The sequence below is a fragment of the Triticum aestivum genome, chromosome 5D, assembly GCF_018294505.1.
Source record: "Triticum aestivum cultivar Chinese Spring chromosome 5D, IWGSC CS RefSeq v2.1, whole genome shotgun sequence".
NCBI classification, from domain to species: domain Eukaryota; kingdom Viridiplantae; phylum Streptophyta; class Magnoliopsida; order Poales; family Poaceae; genus Triticum; species Triticum aestivum.
This window is the reverse complement of record NC_057808.1, coordinates 322,294,874-322,307,418: the sequence shown is the minus strand read 5'-3', so window position 1 is coordinate 322,307,418 and position 12,545 is coordinate 322,294,874. Positions and strand designations below refer to the sequence as shown.

General features: G+C 48.2%; 2 protein-coding genes and 1 pseudogene across 3 annotated transcripts; 1 reads left to right on the top strand and 2 right to left on the bottom strand.

The window, feature by feature from the left end:
- Positions 1 to 1,139, bottom strand: part of LOC123120552 (uncharacterized) — an 85,704-nt pseudogene extending 84,565 nt beyond the window's left edge.
- Positions 1,140 to 2,518: 1,379 nt separating this feature from the next.
- On the top strand, positions 2,519 to 7,001 carry LOC123121474 (TPR repeat-containing thioredoxin TDX). Of its 2 annotated transcripts, none has more exons than XM_044541468.1 (9): positions 2,519 to 2,777; positions 4,514 to 4,620; positions 4,730 to 4,817; positions 4,973 to 5,053; positions 5,135 to 5,199; positions 5,287 to 5,427; positions 5,753 to 5,866; positions 6,074 to 6,104; positions 6,573 to 7,001. In XM_044541468.1, the coding sequence occupies exons 2-9, from the start codon at positions 4,519 to 4,521 to the stop codon at positions 6,908 to 6,910; spliced, it is 960 nt and encodes a 319-aa protein (XP_044397403.1). In that variant the 5' UTR covers positions 2,519 to 2,777; positions 4,514 to 4,518; the 3' UTR covers positions 6,911 to 7,001. The 2 variants fall into 2 exon arrangements, with proteins under 2 accessions (XP_044397403.1, XP_044397404.1); XM_044541469.1 differs by having other exon boundaries at positions 2,550 to 2,777; positions 4,517 to 4,620.
- Positions 7,002 to 7,645: 644 nt separating this feature from the next.
- LOC123121473 (ABC transporter G family member STR) lies at positions 7,646 to 12,060 on the bottom strand. Its single transcript, XM_044541466.1, has 4 exons — positions 10,521 to 12,060; positions 10,229 to 10,408; positions 9,541 to 9,809; positions 7,646 to 9,400 (listed from the first exon to the last, which is right to left on the bottom strand). Exons 1-4 carry the CDS (start codon positions 11,121 to 11,123, stop codon positions 7,810 to 7,812), a joined length of 2,643 nt encoding a protein of 880 aa, XP_044397401.1. The 5' UTR covers positions 11,124 to 12,060; the 3' UTR covers positions 7,646 to 7,809.
- Positions 12,061 to 12,545: the final 485 nt, after the last annotated feature.

The window sequence follows — 12,545 nt, the reverse complement described above, 5'->3', positions numbered from 1 at the left end:
GCGTCACCGAACCTTAAGTGTACCCTATGGGTTCGGGAACCATGCAGACATGACCGAGACACCTGTCCGGCCAATAACCAATAGCTGGATCTAGATACCCATATTGGCTCCCACATGTTTCACGATGATCTCATCGGATGAACCACGATGTCGGGGATTCAATCAATCCCGTATACAATTCCCTTTGTCCATCGGTATGTTACTTGCCCGAGATTCGATCGTCGGTATCCCCATACTTTGTTCAATCTCGTTACCGGCAAGTCTATTTACTCGTTCCATAACACATGATCCCGTGGCTAACTCCTTAGTCACATTGAGCTCATTATGATGATGCATTACCGAGTGGGCCCAGATATAGCTCTCCGTCATACAGAGTGACAAATCCCAGTCTCGATTCGTACCAACCCAACAGACACTTTCGGAGATACCTGTAGTGCACCTTTATAGTCACCCAATTACATTGTGACGTTTGATACACCCAAAGCATTCCTACGGCATCTAGGAGTTGCACAATCTCATGGTCTAAGGAAATGATACTTGACATTAGAAAAGCTCTAGCAAACGAACTACACAATCTTAGAGCATCTCCAGCCGTTGAGCCCCCCAGGAGGCATTTTTCTCACCTCCTGGGGGGCTGCCGGCGAGAACTTTGGCCTGGGGGCAGGAATTTTTCCACTCGTTGCGCCCCCTATGCATGGACAGCGCCACCACCTGCGCCCACTGCTTCAGGCTCATCTTCACCGTCTCCGGCGGGTCATCTGCACGGAAGGGGAGAGTATGGAGAGGGGGCTCCCGATCGGCGACAGCTCGGAGGCCTCCGAGGAGGTGCTGCAGGAGCACTGGCTGGCTGCGCCGGCGTTGGTGTTGGCGGCGATGGCGTAGAGAAGGTCGAGCGCCGGGAGCGTCTCGACGAGGCGGCTCCTACCGGCGTCGCAGGCGGCGCAGCGCTGCGAGGGCGGGTTGAAGCGGAAGCCCAGATCGAAGGAGCCGCGTAGCTTGTCGAGCTGGTCGTCGGTGACGCTCTGCGCGTGCTGCAGCGGCGAGCGGCGGCTCCTGCCCAGTATCCCGCGCCGCCGCCGCTCCCACGCCTCGTCCAACTCGATGTCGGGCGACCACGAATTCTGCTTCTGCAGGCCCATCGCCCCCGCCGCGCCCCTCAACCTGCCCCCGCCGCCCAGGCCCTCTCCTCCTCGCAGGCTGGAACCCCTTCCTCTCCTCCTCCATGGCCGCCAGCCTCCTCCTCCTCCACGAGGGGGGCGGCGGGGGATTTGGATGGGGGCGAGGAGGACCGTTGGCCACTGCCGGGGGCGAGGAGGACTGCTGGCCGCCCAGGCCCATCAGATGGGGCTGGAACCCCTTCCTCTCCTCCTCGCAGGCCACGCCCGCGGCCGCCGTCCTCCTCGCCCGGACGCGCCCGCTCGCCGAAGAAAAGCCGAGGAGAGAGAGAGAGCTCGTGCGTGTTAGTGAAAAGTGAGAGGAGAGAGGCTGCATGTGGGCCTTTGCAAGCATAAATAAGTCGCCGGCGCTCCCAGATGCCTCCCGGGGGGCTGGGTTTCGGGTGGGACTGCCGGCGCTAAAATTGCACGAAACCGTCGGAAAAAGTGATCCTGGGGGCGTGAGTGGAGATTTTTTTCACCGCCGGCGGTGAAAAAGTGAGAGAAAAGGGCCTCTTGGGGGGACTAGTGGAGATGCTCTTATGCTATGCTTAGAATTGGGTCTTGTCCATCACATCATTCTCCTAATGATGTGATCCCGTTATCAACGACATCCAATGTACATGGTCAGGAAACCATAACCATCTATTGATCAACGAGCTAGTCAATTAGAGGCTCACTAGGGACATGTTGTGATCATGTATTCACACATGTATTACGGTTTCCGGTTAATACAATTATAGCATGAACAATAGACAATTATCATGAACAAGGAAATATAATAATAACCATTTTATTGTTGCCTCGAGGGCATATTTCCAACAAGGCGGAGCCATCGGAGGAGAGGAGAGGGAGGGGCGGTGAGGGAGAGAGGGAGCGGTGGGAACAGTGCGACTGTGTGGTGACAGGAGAGTGGGGGGGGGGAGGGAGTTATGAGACGTCCCCTCTGTCTCCCGTGCTGCCCGAGGCGCAACTCCCTCGCACGCGTGGCCGCGCCGAGCCAGGCTCGCGAGAAACTGCCGAAGTTTCCGCCGGGCCAGGTTGCGGCCTGCTTTAAGGTCCGTGCGGGCCACAAAAAGCATGCAGCCCAGGCAACCAAACAGACCGCGCACATCCCGCGCGGGCCTGGTCGGGCTGCATGCGGGCAACCAAACACGCCCTATGTGACTGCATGCCTTGTGATGTGCATATATATTGTTCTTGGCCTTGGAAAAGAAAGAAATCCCACCATCAATATTCGACAAGAAAAAAAGAGACACGGGCTTCATATGTTTGGGCCTACAATGGATGCATGGGTTCGGTCTAAACGGGACGACTTGCACACTTGCGGCTACCAAAGGCCCACAAATTTACCTAAAAAAAAAAAAGGCCCACAACTGGTGCTGGCGAGTAAAGCACTTGCACGGTTGTTGCACCGAACGGCCGTGACCGCGAGACAGACCCAACAGCTCCGACTAAGAACGGCCGGCGGCGCTTCGTGCGGCTAGGGCGAGTCTACCTCGGCCGTTCTACCAAGGCCAAGCTAGGGCACGGCGGCCGTCAGGGCTCCAACGAGCAACACCGGCCCTCTCGACAAGAGAGGACCTGCTCCGTGCAGCGGCACCGGGTCCGCGTCAAGACAAGGTGAGCGCCTTGCCTCCTCCTCGATCTGCGCTGCTGCGTACCCTAGAATTTCCCCGTCCACGGAGTGCTCCGACCTACTCCGTGGATTGCGCCATGCTCAGATTTGGGTACTCCCGTTGCTGATTCAGCTTCATAACATGTGCGTCGTATCTGAATTTTGTTGCGAACGCGCGCTGGTAAAATTCTCTAGCTTTTATCGCGGGCCGATGAAGTAGTTCATTCCGCCTGTGGCTGTAGCATCTACTAGTAGATTGCAAAAATCTGGGTACTAGGTTCTCCTGGTTGTGGATTCGGCACGGCCCTTTTAGTTTAGTTGATTGATTGATTGATTCTCCCATGGTTGACTGAGTTGCGCGCTGGCCTTCCTAAAACCCTGCCAAGTTTCTGCGCCCAATTCAGTTGCAAACTCCTCTTGCTGGAGAAGCAATCGCAGTTCATATAAACGCAACTATAAACTACTCCCTCCGTTCCTAAATACAAGTCTTTTTAAGAGATTTCAATATAAACTACATACGGATGTATATAGACGTACTTTAGAGTGTAGATTCACTCATTTTGCTCCGTATGTAGTCCATATTAGAATCTCTAAAAAGCCTTATATGTAGGAACGGAGGAAGTATCACTTACACTGAAGCTACAAAGTCTGCGGTTGGTAATTCTGTCATCGGTGCTCAAAGCATTAATCATGTACAAATACGCAAACCTATGGGAAAATGCTCGCAGCTCAAATTGAACTCTAGGATGATTCTTGATAAACTGTTGCATTCGCTGGGGACAGCAAAGAGTCACTAGTAATACAATTCATAACATGAGCTCACAAATCAGATAATTATGCAGATGGATGATCATAGAGCATAACAATCTGCCACGTTGTCCATGGCATCCCCCTCATGCGTGGAAAATATTGCAGCCTATGGTATTTGGGCGATCATGCTAATTTTGCACATCATCTACACGTTTATGGCGAGAATCGATTTCAACATGATTTATGATGGAAGTATTTCACAAAATATAATATGGAAATGAAACTAGCTATTTATATATACCATAATAAATGGTAATTCTCTAATTAAGACTTCCCTACATAAGTACCCATGGCTGATCTGGCAGATAAAAATTAATGAGCACAAAAGATACATTTAATCTACATCTCCATGGGATCTCCCTCTTAATCCTGAGTTCATCACCATCACCAATCCATAGATCCCTATCACCCAGGATTCGAACCATCACCTTTCTTTCAGGGGAAAAGCTCCTGCAATCAACTGGTAAGAGGTGGAAGATGGTCTGGACGATGCGGTGGTGGTTCAGCTGCAGTTTCTTATTGCTCGTTGCCGCTCCAAACCTAGTCTCCGGATTCTTCACTTATCCTGTTGCCACCAAAGTGAGAGGAAACATCGAAGAAACCATTTTGTTTTGGACTTCGACAAAGCCTTTAGTCCCCCTGTCCCACTCTCCCTCTTGTTCCTTCTTTTCCGATGAATTTTATTGGTTCTGTTGTGCCTGACATGCTTCTTAGTCCTGTTCGCAGCCTTGCAGTGAGGGTTCCGGTAATCTTTCTTGGTATCTTCATTGTGTACCGCTGACATTGATGATTTGGGCGTCATTGATGTGCAATATTATCTTTATTGGTTCTTAATGTTGGATGCAGTTAGTCCTATTAGTTGGTTTTGTGCGAGTTATTCAAACATTTTTCTACAGATTAGTTGAATTTTAGTGAATTCTGGCTTTTGCAGAAGGCATGGCAAAGGCGGGAGAGAACAGCTTTGAGGATGAAATCATGGAGTCGGACATCGAATTGGAAGGGGAAGTTGTTGAGCCGGACAATGATCCTCTGCAGAAGGTCAGGATTTGGGTGAAAAGTAGTTTGATTTTGATAGAGCCATCAATCATATGTTCTGTGCTGATGGTGTGGAAAATTGATGTTGTTGCTTTGCCCTTATCTGTTACAGATGGGAGATCCATCGGTTGAAGTCTCTGAAGAAATGCGCGACAAGGCACAGCTCTACAAAAAGAAGGGCGTTGATGCGCTTTCAGAAGGTAAGGTTTAATTATTCATAGGGATGTGAGCCAATTAGTCTTTTAATACCTGCAATATAGGAGAGTGGAGGCGAGCTTTTGTAGTTCGGTGAAACTTTGTACTGAAAGTGCTCCTCCTATTTGAATATTTGAATAAATGTGGATTTGTGTATTAGGTAAACTGGACGAAGCAGTCGAGCACCTGACGGAGGCCATCTTGCTGAACCCCACTTCAGCTATCCTCTATGCAGCCAGGGGTATCAAGAGTTACTATATGTAATCCTTCAATTTGATCTTAACTTTATATGGCGCTCTTATCTTTGATGCACTTTATGCAGCTGGTGTTTTTGTGAAGATGAAGAAACCAAATGCAGCAATTCTTGATGCGGAGGCAGCATTGCAGGTTTGGATGCCTCATGGATAATAAATCCCATTGCTGTCCATAGATATGCTCACAATCAAAGTTCCTGTGTAATGTGTACTTGCTCAGATAAATCCAGATTCTGCTAAAGGATATAAATCACGAGGGATGGCGAAAGCTATGCTTGGGAAGTGGGAAGATGCTGCTCATGACCTTCACTTGGCAGCAAAATTGGATTTTGATGAAGAGATCAGCTCAGAGCTTAAGAAGGTAATATAGTAACCACTAACATCCAAAATGCCTTTTGGACCCCGGGCTTAGTGATCCTGGATTCTCGAGAAATTCGAAAATAAATTTTGAGGTGTTAAAATTTGTTGAAGATAGCAAACTTTACCTTTTCTAAATTTCCGGGATCAGCAGAGCCTTTTTTTATCTGAAGAAAACGCAAAAGCCTTGCGTTTCAGTTCGTTGCCTGAGCTCCAAATCGCCGCACTCTTGTTAACATAGCCTACCATGGAAAAATGGAGAGTAGGGAGGACACTGGTCCTGGCTGCTTGAAGTAAGGAGATGTCTCAAACATGCATTCCATGTACAGGTTGAACCCAATGTACACAAAATTGAGGAGCACAAGAAAAGGTATGAACGCCTGCGTAAAGAGAGGGACATGAAAAAAGCTGACTTGGAAAGACAGCGTAGGCATGCTGAGGAGGTAATCATCTTTCCAAATGGTTGATAAAAGTAGGAAGTTCTCTACAAATCCTTTGTGTTTCCAAGTGCTATCATTAAGACTGAAACTCGTTGAATTAGTAGGAAGGTCTTTATAAATACTCAAACCATGTTTGGTTTTGTTGTGACTGTCTTGATACCTCAAGCAACTTCTGTAAGCTAATGTTTTCATATACATTGTGTTACACAGGTTTCTGCTGCTTCTGCTGTTCTAAAGCCTGGTAAGTTTCGCATATAATTATTTGTTAGATTATCTCCATACAGAATTATATGCAAACGTCGGAAGTATACACAATATTTTTGGACCCCAATGGACAGCAAACGTTCGCTGTGGGGCATGGCAATTGTGAATGTTTTCTGTGGCAAATTCTTGGGAAGCACATGGCAATTTGTTCACAAACACATGGCAACTTCTGGCAAACAGAGGATTTTGCTGCGAAATTGCCGTGTTCGCTTGAAAGAACTGCCATGCTCCCAACACAGAAATTGCCGTGAAAAACGTTTGTTTTGCTATGCATCCCCGGCGAACATCCGCTGAATAACATTACCCATATTTTTTGCTTGCTTTTGAAAACCATAATGTTCTGTGTTCTTATAACATTTTCTCTGCAAAGTGAAGTGATTAATACTGCTACTGAAGCTGGATTTAATGTGTCTGACTCGCACATTATTTTGTGATGTTTTATCAGGTGATGTGATCACTATCCACTCATCTAATCAACTGGAAGAAATATTTACAGCCGCGTCAAAACTGTCAAAGCTTGTGATTCTGTATTTTACTGCAACATGGTGTGGACCATGTCGTTTTATGGGCCCTGTTTACAAAAGCTTATCTGAACAGCACCGGAATGTCATATTCCTTAAGCTGGACATTGATCAACGAAGCAATATTGCCCGTCGCTGGAATGTCTCGAGTGTTCCAACATTCTCCTGTGTGATAAACGGCAAAGAGATTGATAAGGTTGTCGGGGCTGACAAGACCGGCCTTGAGAGAAAAATTGCGGAGCATGGCTCTCGTAAACAGTGAGCTATCATGTTACTCCTATGTTGTACTCATATGGACTCAACTCTCAATAAATGAGCGGTTATGAATAAAAATTGACCTACATGTGTGGAAATTCTGGTTGTCTCTGTATTTTCATATAGTATTAATTTATGTGCTTTAGTAGTGGTCGTGGTGCATGCACATACACCCGAGAGAGTATGTATTTTGATGTTCCATGGAAAGTTACTCTAGGAATCTACATGTTGAAAGTTTACCTACAAAACTAAAGTTGCTCTTGCAGATTCTTTTAGCTTTTGTGTCTAAAATGAAATATATTTCTTGTTACTAGTGTGAGTCTGTACCTTGTTCTACTTATGTTGTTATGTGTTTTTAATTCAAAACCTAATTACTTCAACATTCCTCATTTGATCTCTGAAAAGTATTTCTCATATTGTAGACTACTTGTGTGAATCTGATTTGCTGTTGATGCCATCATAGTTTGCTTGTCCGTGTCCATTGATAATTGATGCAGTAGCTTTTGTAAACATAACGGAGAAATAAATACAACATTTGATAACAATATTCCGCACCTTTGTTTTGTAAGTTATTCATGGTAAAATGTGTGCAATTACATATTCTATGGTTCTATATGTAAGAGCACAGTATGACGTCCTGAATGACTGCATGGTGACCTACAATGAAATACTGCACGGTGCAGCCTCTGGGGCACATCTACCTGAATTAGTCAAAATAAGAAAGAATGATGTTGGATTTCACTTGATGCTTTTGAAGGCAAACTTTCCATTACATAGATTAAAGCTGGTAGCAATGTGCTGAAAGGAGATAACAAATGCATTCTGTCAAAAGAGAATGAGAAAGACAACAAATGCACACAAAGAGATATGGGATACATATTTGGTATGCCTTTGCTGGAAAGCTATTTACTTCCTCTCATTCTTGGAGTAGAATCTCAGGACCACATAGAAGAAGAGCCGATAGAGCACACCCCAGGCAAGGAGGATTGCAACATCAACCCAGATGCTGTCCATTGTGATATCCATGGAGGTGAGCACATCCTGGCCTATCAAGGGGCATGTTGTGATGTTTGGGTTCAGTTGATCATGAAGGCCACTTTCCTTGATTTCTCCCAGAGGTCCTGGGGACAGCTGATTGAATGTGCCAGTGTAGCAATGGCTGCCTTTGAACTCGTTGACGAGCAAGGCCTCAAACGGGTACTTGATTGCGGAGATGTAGTGAAGCCATCTCCAGTAAATAGGGATCTTGTTCCGCTTCAGAAAGAATCCGCAGGTGAGGAAGAAGAGCGCTGTCGTTGCAATCACGACGGCATAGCCAGTGATGTAGCTCGGAACAAGCGCACTCACCAGCATCACATAGGCATTTGTTGTGATGAGCGATGCAAAGAGGACGATCCAGAAGTAGAGCAAGCTGCTATTCAGATGGAGCATGAACTTCGTGATCACCGCAAAGGTGAAGCCCTGGATGGCGAAGAAGGGAAGGTAGACAATGAGGGAGGAGATCACGTATGTCGAAGCACGGTATGCATTGTGTGACCTCTCGCGGATGAAGATGAAGCGCTCCTGGATGAATGTCGGGACTGCATCATTCGAGGAGAAGAAGACGAGGCAGACTGCAAAGATGTAGAAGTTGAGGATGCGGTTGATGGTCAGGAAATCAGAACCGCTGAGGCGATGGAACAGCGTCGAGAGGATGAGTGCCATGACCGTGAGCACAATCTCACGAGAGAGGAACAACTCCGGTGTGCGCACGACATTCAGTGCGGTACGCCATGAAAGTACAGCCACCTCCCTGAGCCAAGGATTGGCGAACTTTGGCCCGTCCTCTGGTGCATCTAGTGGCTCAATATCAAGCCCCTGCTCCTCATAGTCTGGCTCTTCTGGCTTGAACACTGGTTCTTGGGGAGATGGAGGAATTGACCTGTGCGGCGTATTCACACGGCTTCGCTGGTAGCTTGACATTGGGGTCCTTGCTGGTGTTCGAGCTGGAGTCCAAGTAGGCCTGCGCTGCGGTGTCCCTGCGACACCATTGTAAACCCAGACTGAGAAATCTTTGTAGAACTGTGAAGCTAATCTTGGATGGTAGCCCGAGTTTGCAGTGTGCATGGGTGTCTGTATTTTTCTCTCAAGAGAATTGTCGAAATCACCCTCCTCGTCATCAATATTGTAGGACTCAAAGTTTGAGAAGGGGTTTGCATGAGGCGTTGCGCTTGCAAGTGAAAACTGGTTGCTTTTGAGTTGCATTTGCCTGAACTGGACTGACTTCTGGTATGGTGTCCTTGGTGTTCTCGGCACCGGAGTCTTCGCAGCTTCAGTGGGTTTGCTGCCATCCCTCTGGTATGCAACCAGAGGCTCAAGTCCCAGTGTTGATTCATCGTACTCCTTGATGACATCCAGTAGATATTCCATGCTGTTCTCACCCTCAGGTACTGGCCGGCCGAATCCAGCAAGGTATGTGGGAAGTGTGGTTGGGTTGCCTAGATAGATCAGTCGCCCTCTGGATAAGTTATTGGAACTAGTTAGAAGAGTATATAGCATAGTGCAATACAACCGGAATGTAATTAACCACTAAAATAGCCACAATAGAAAGTTATTAACAGGCCTGAGAACACCAGATTGAATAAAATGGAATACTACCTTGCAAGGATGACAATTCTGTCAAGAAGCATCTGTATCCTGAAAGATGGTTGATGGATAGTCATGAGCACAATGCTTCCTCCTCTTGCGATATCCTTCACTTTCTCCACCACACTGTGTGCACTAGTGGAGTCGAGGCCGGAGGTTGGTTCGTCGAGAAACAGCAGAGATGGCTTATGGATGATGTCTGTGCCTATCGACACTCTGCGGCGTTCCCCGCCAGAGACCCCTCGCACCCCTTCGTCCCCAATGTATGTGTGAGCTGTTGTCTGTCATTTGGCAAGGGTATGCTTGTCAAAAATCTGAGCAATCTTCTCAGGCGCTATTTTTCATGTAGTTCCGGTGGACCAGATATTATTCGATTATTATTTTGCTATCTTGCTTCAGCTTTTGCTTTGGAAGCTAAAGCTTCTGAAGTTCGGTTGTGATTCGTCGCTACTATTAGTTTAGTTGCGTCGCATAGTTGCGTCAAGTGAGAGGGCATTGGATCACAATCTACCGTAATGGAAAATACCGAATTAGTAAATCGGGAAACATGAGGTTTTTACAGTTCTGAACTAGTATTCTCACCAGTGATGCTTATGTGATCAATTAAGGTTCAGAATGTGGCAAAGCAGTGCATAAATTGAACTATTATTATTGGTTGACTCATTTAGGAATGCTTGAGTAGGGAGAATCAAGGGGTTACCTGCAGACCAAGCTGCTCAATGAGTTCCCACACCCTCTTGAGCTTCTCAGCCCTTGAGAGGGATGGCGGGAGCCTGACCTCAGCTGCAAATGTGAGCGTCTCCAGCACCGTAAGCATGGGAAACAGCTGATCGTCTTGCATCACGTAAGAGGAAATCTGCTTCATGTAGCTCGTGGTGACCTGAACAAGTTTCAGTTTACAGCATAAGAAACTGCACCGTTTGTTCTTGTTTTTGTTTCTTCTTGTAATGAAAATGCAACGTAACCATCGAGTCGAGTGTTAAAAATCTTACAGGTCGTCCGTCGATGCTGACAGACCCTTCGAGGCTCCCCTTGGCGATCCGTCCGGCAATGGCGTCGAGGAAAGTGGACTTGCCGGCGCCGCTGGGGCCGAGGATGGCGGTGACCTGGCCGCGGAGGGCCTGCCCGGAAATGTCGTTGAGCAGGTACACCTCCTTCTTGATCTTGACCCCGTCCTTCTTCTGCTTCTTAATGACGCTGTAGGACAGGTTCTTGAACTCGAGGCCCTGGCCGGGGAAGGTGGTGATCTTCTCGCCGACGGCCGGCACGGGGCCGCCGCGCTTCCCCCGCACGTCCGCGGCGTCCAGGAGGCTCTCCAGGCTCTTCTTCCTCTCCGTCCGGCGGGCGGGCATCTCCGCCGCTCTCCGGGCGGTGGCCGCCGTCTCGCCCGCCCTCTCGGTCCTGTGGGCGGCGGGCAGCACCTCGGCCGCCCTCTCCGTCCGGCGGGGGGGCGCCTCGGCCGCCCTCCGATGGGCCGTCTCGTCCGCCGCCGCCCTCTCCGTCCGGTGGGCGGCTGGCCTCTCGGCCGCCGCCCTCCGGTGGTCCCTCTCGCCGTCCCTCCGCATGGCCGTCCTGTGCTGCTGCGGCTGCTGCATCTTTGCTGCGGTGGGCTTGCGGCTTCCCCCTTCGCCCCGCCTGATTGCTTATATGATGCCGCAAACAAGAAAGTTTCTGAGTACGCGATGCGCCGGTGGACGCATCCCAGGCCGCCAAACGCGAGGTGTTTTGTCCTGCGTCCAGAAGCTTTGGAGGCGGTGTTCCCGCTGGTGGCGCCTTGGTTTCGCAGGTGACGCCCTTGGCGCGTTGCCGCGACGTTGATATTGAGGCAGTGGTGGACTGGTGGCCACGCCGCGCCTGCCTTGTGCCTTGGCCTGTGCTTCTCTTGGGTTTGCAAGTTCCACTAATGGTCGCTTGCTGCGGCTTGGACTGGCGCAGAACGACGATGACTGATTCAGGGCCTCTGCTGCATGCTGCTGAAGCTGGGTGCTGGGGCAACGGAGAATGCAGAGCAACTGTTTACCGGGTCTTGGTTACACACAGTTAATTAACGACGGGAAGGGAACTGAACTAGGCTAGGGCTAGTTCGTCGCCTAACTCCTCGCGAGCAGTGTGGCTCTGATCTGCCGCCGAGTCTTTGCTGCTGGCATTCGTTGGAAGGCAGCCGAGCCTTGAGGAGCGTACGGACTACGGAGGGCATGTCGTCGTCGTCGTTGGCAATAAGGAAACACATTCCCAGCTTAATTCCTCGCGGTCGCAGGAGACACAACCTTCATCTGCGGGAATCAGCCGGCGATCGGCGCCCGGTCTCTTGCTGCTGTCTTGTCCAGCATTTCTCCTCTCCTCTCGCAGGTCGCGGCGAGGGACGCGCCGCTTCGTCCGTTGGGTGTTGGAGCGGGCTGTGTGCGGCCCGCTATGCATGACAAGAGCTGTTTATCGCCTACTGCGAGGCAGAGCTCCGGCTCGCCTCTAGCGCGCTGATACCGGGTCGGTCTAGTACTGTAGCGGCAGACGCGAGTTTTTTTCCAATGGTTTTTTTATCAATCACTGTTTGCATCAGTTCTCTTTAGATTTCTATTTCTAATGCTTTCATTTTATTTCCCTCTTTTACTATTTTCCTTCGTTTTTCTTTATTTTTTGTCTGTTTCACCCATTTTCTTTGTTTTTTTCATTTCTTAACACATGTCTAAATTTTTCATACAAATTTCACATTTTTCGTATACATTAGAAACATGTTCTATACACGTTTAACATTTCCTAAATAAATAATTAACATTTTTTCCAATATATGTTTTGATGTCTGTTTTTCGTACAGATTGTAATTTTTTGTTATACATGTAAAATATTTTTATACAGGTTTAAAAAATTTAAATGCATGATTTTTTTAAATACATGTATTTAGCATTTTTTTGAATACATGATAAACATTTTTCAAACACACATCGAAACCTTTTTTTGAATGATACAAAACACTTTATAAGCTATTTGAACATTTTTTACATTCTACAAACACTTTTTAA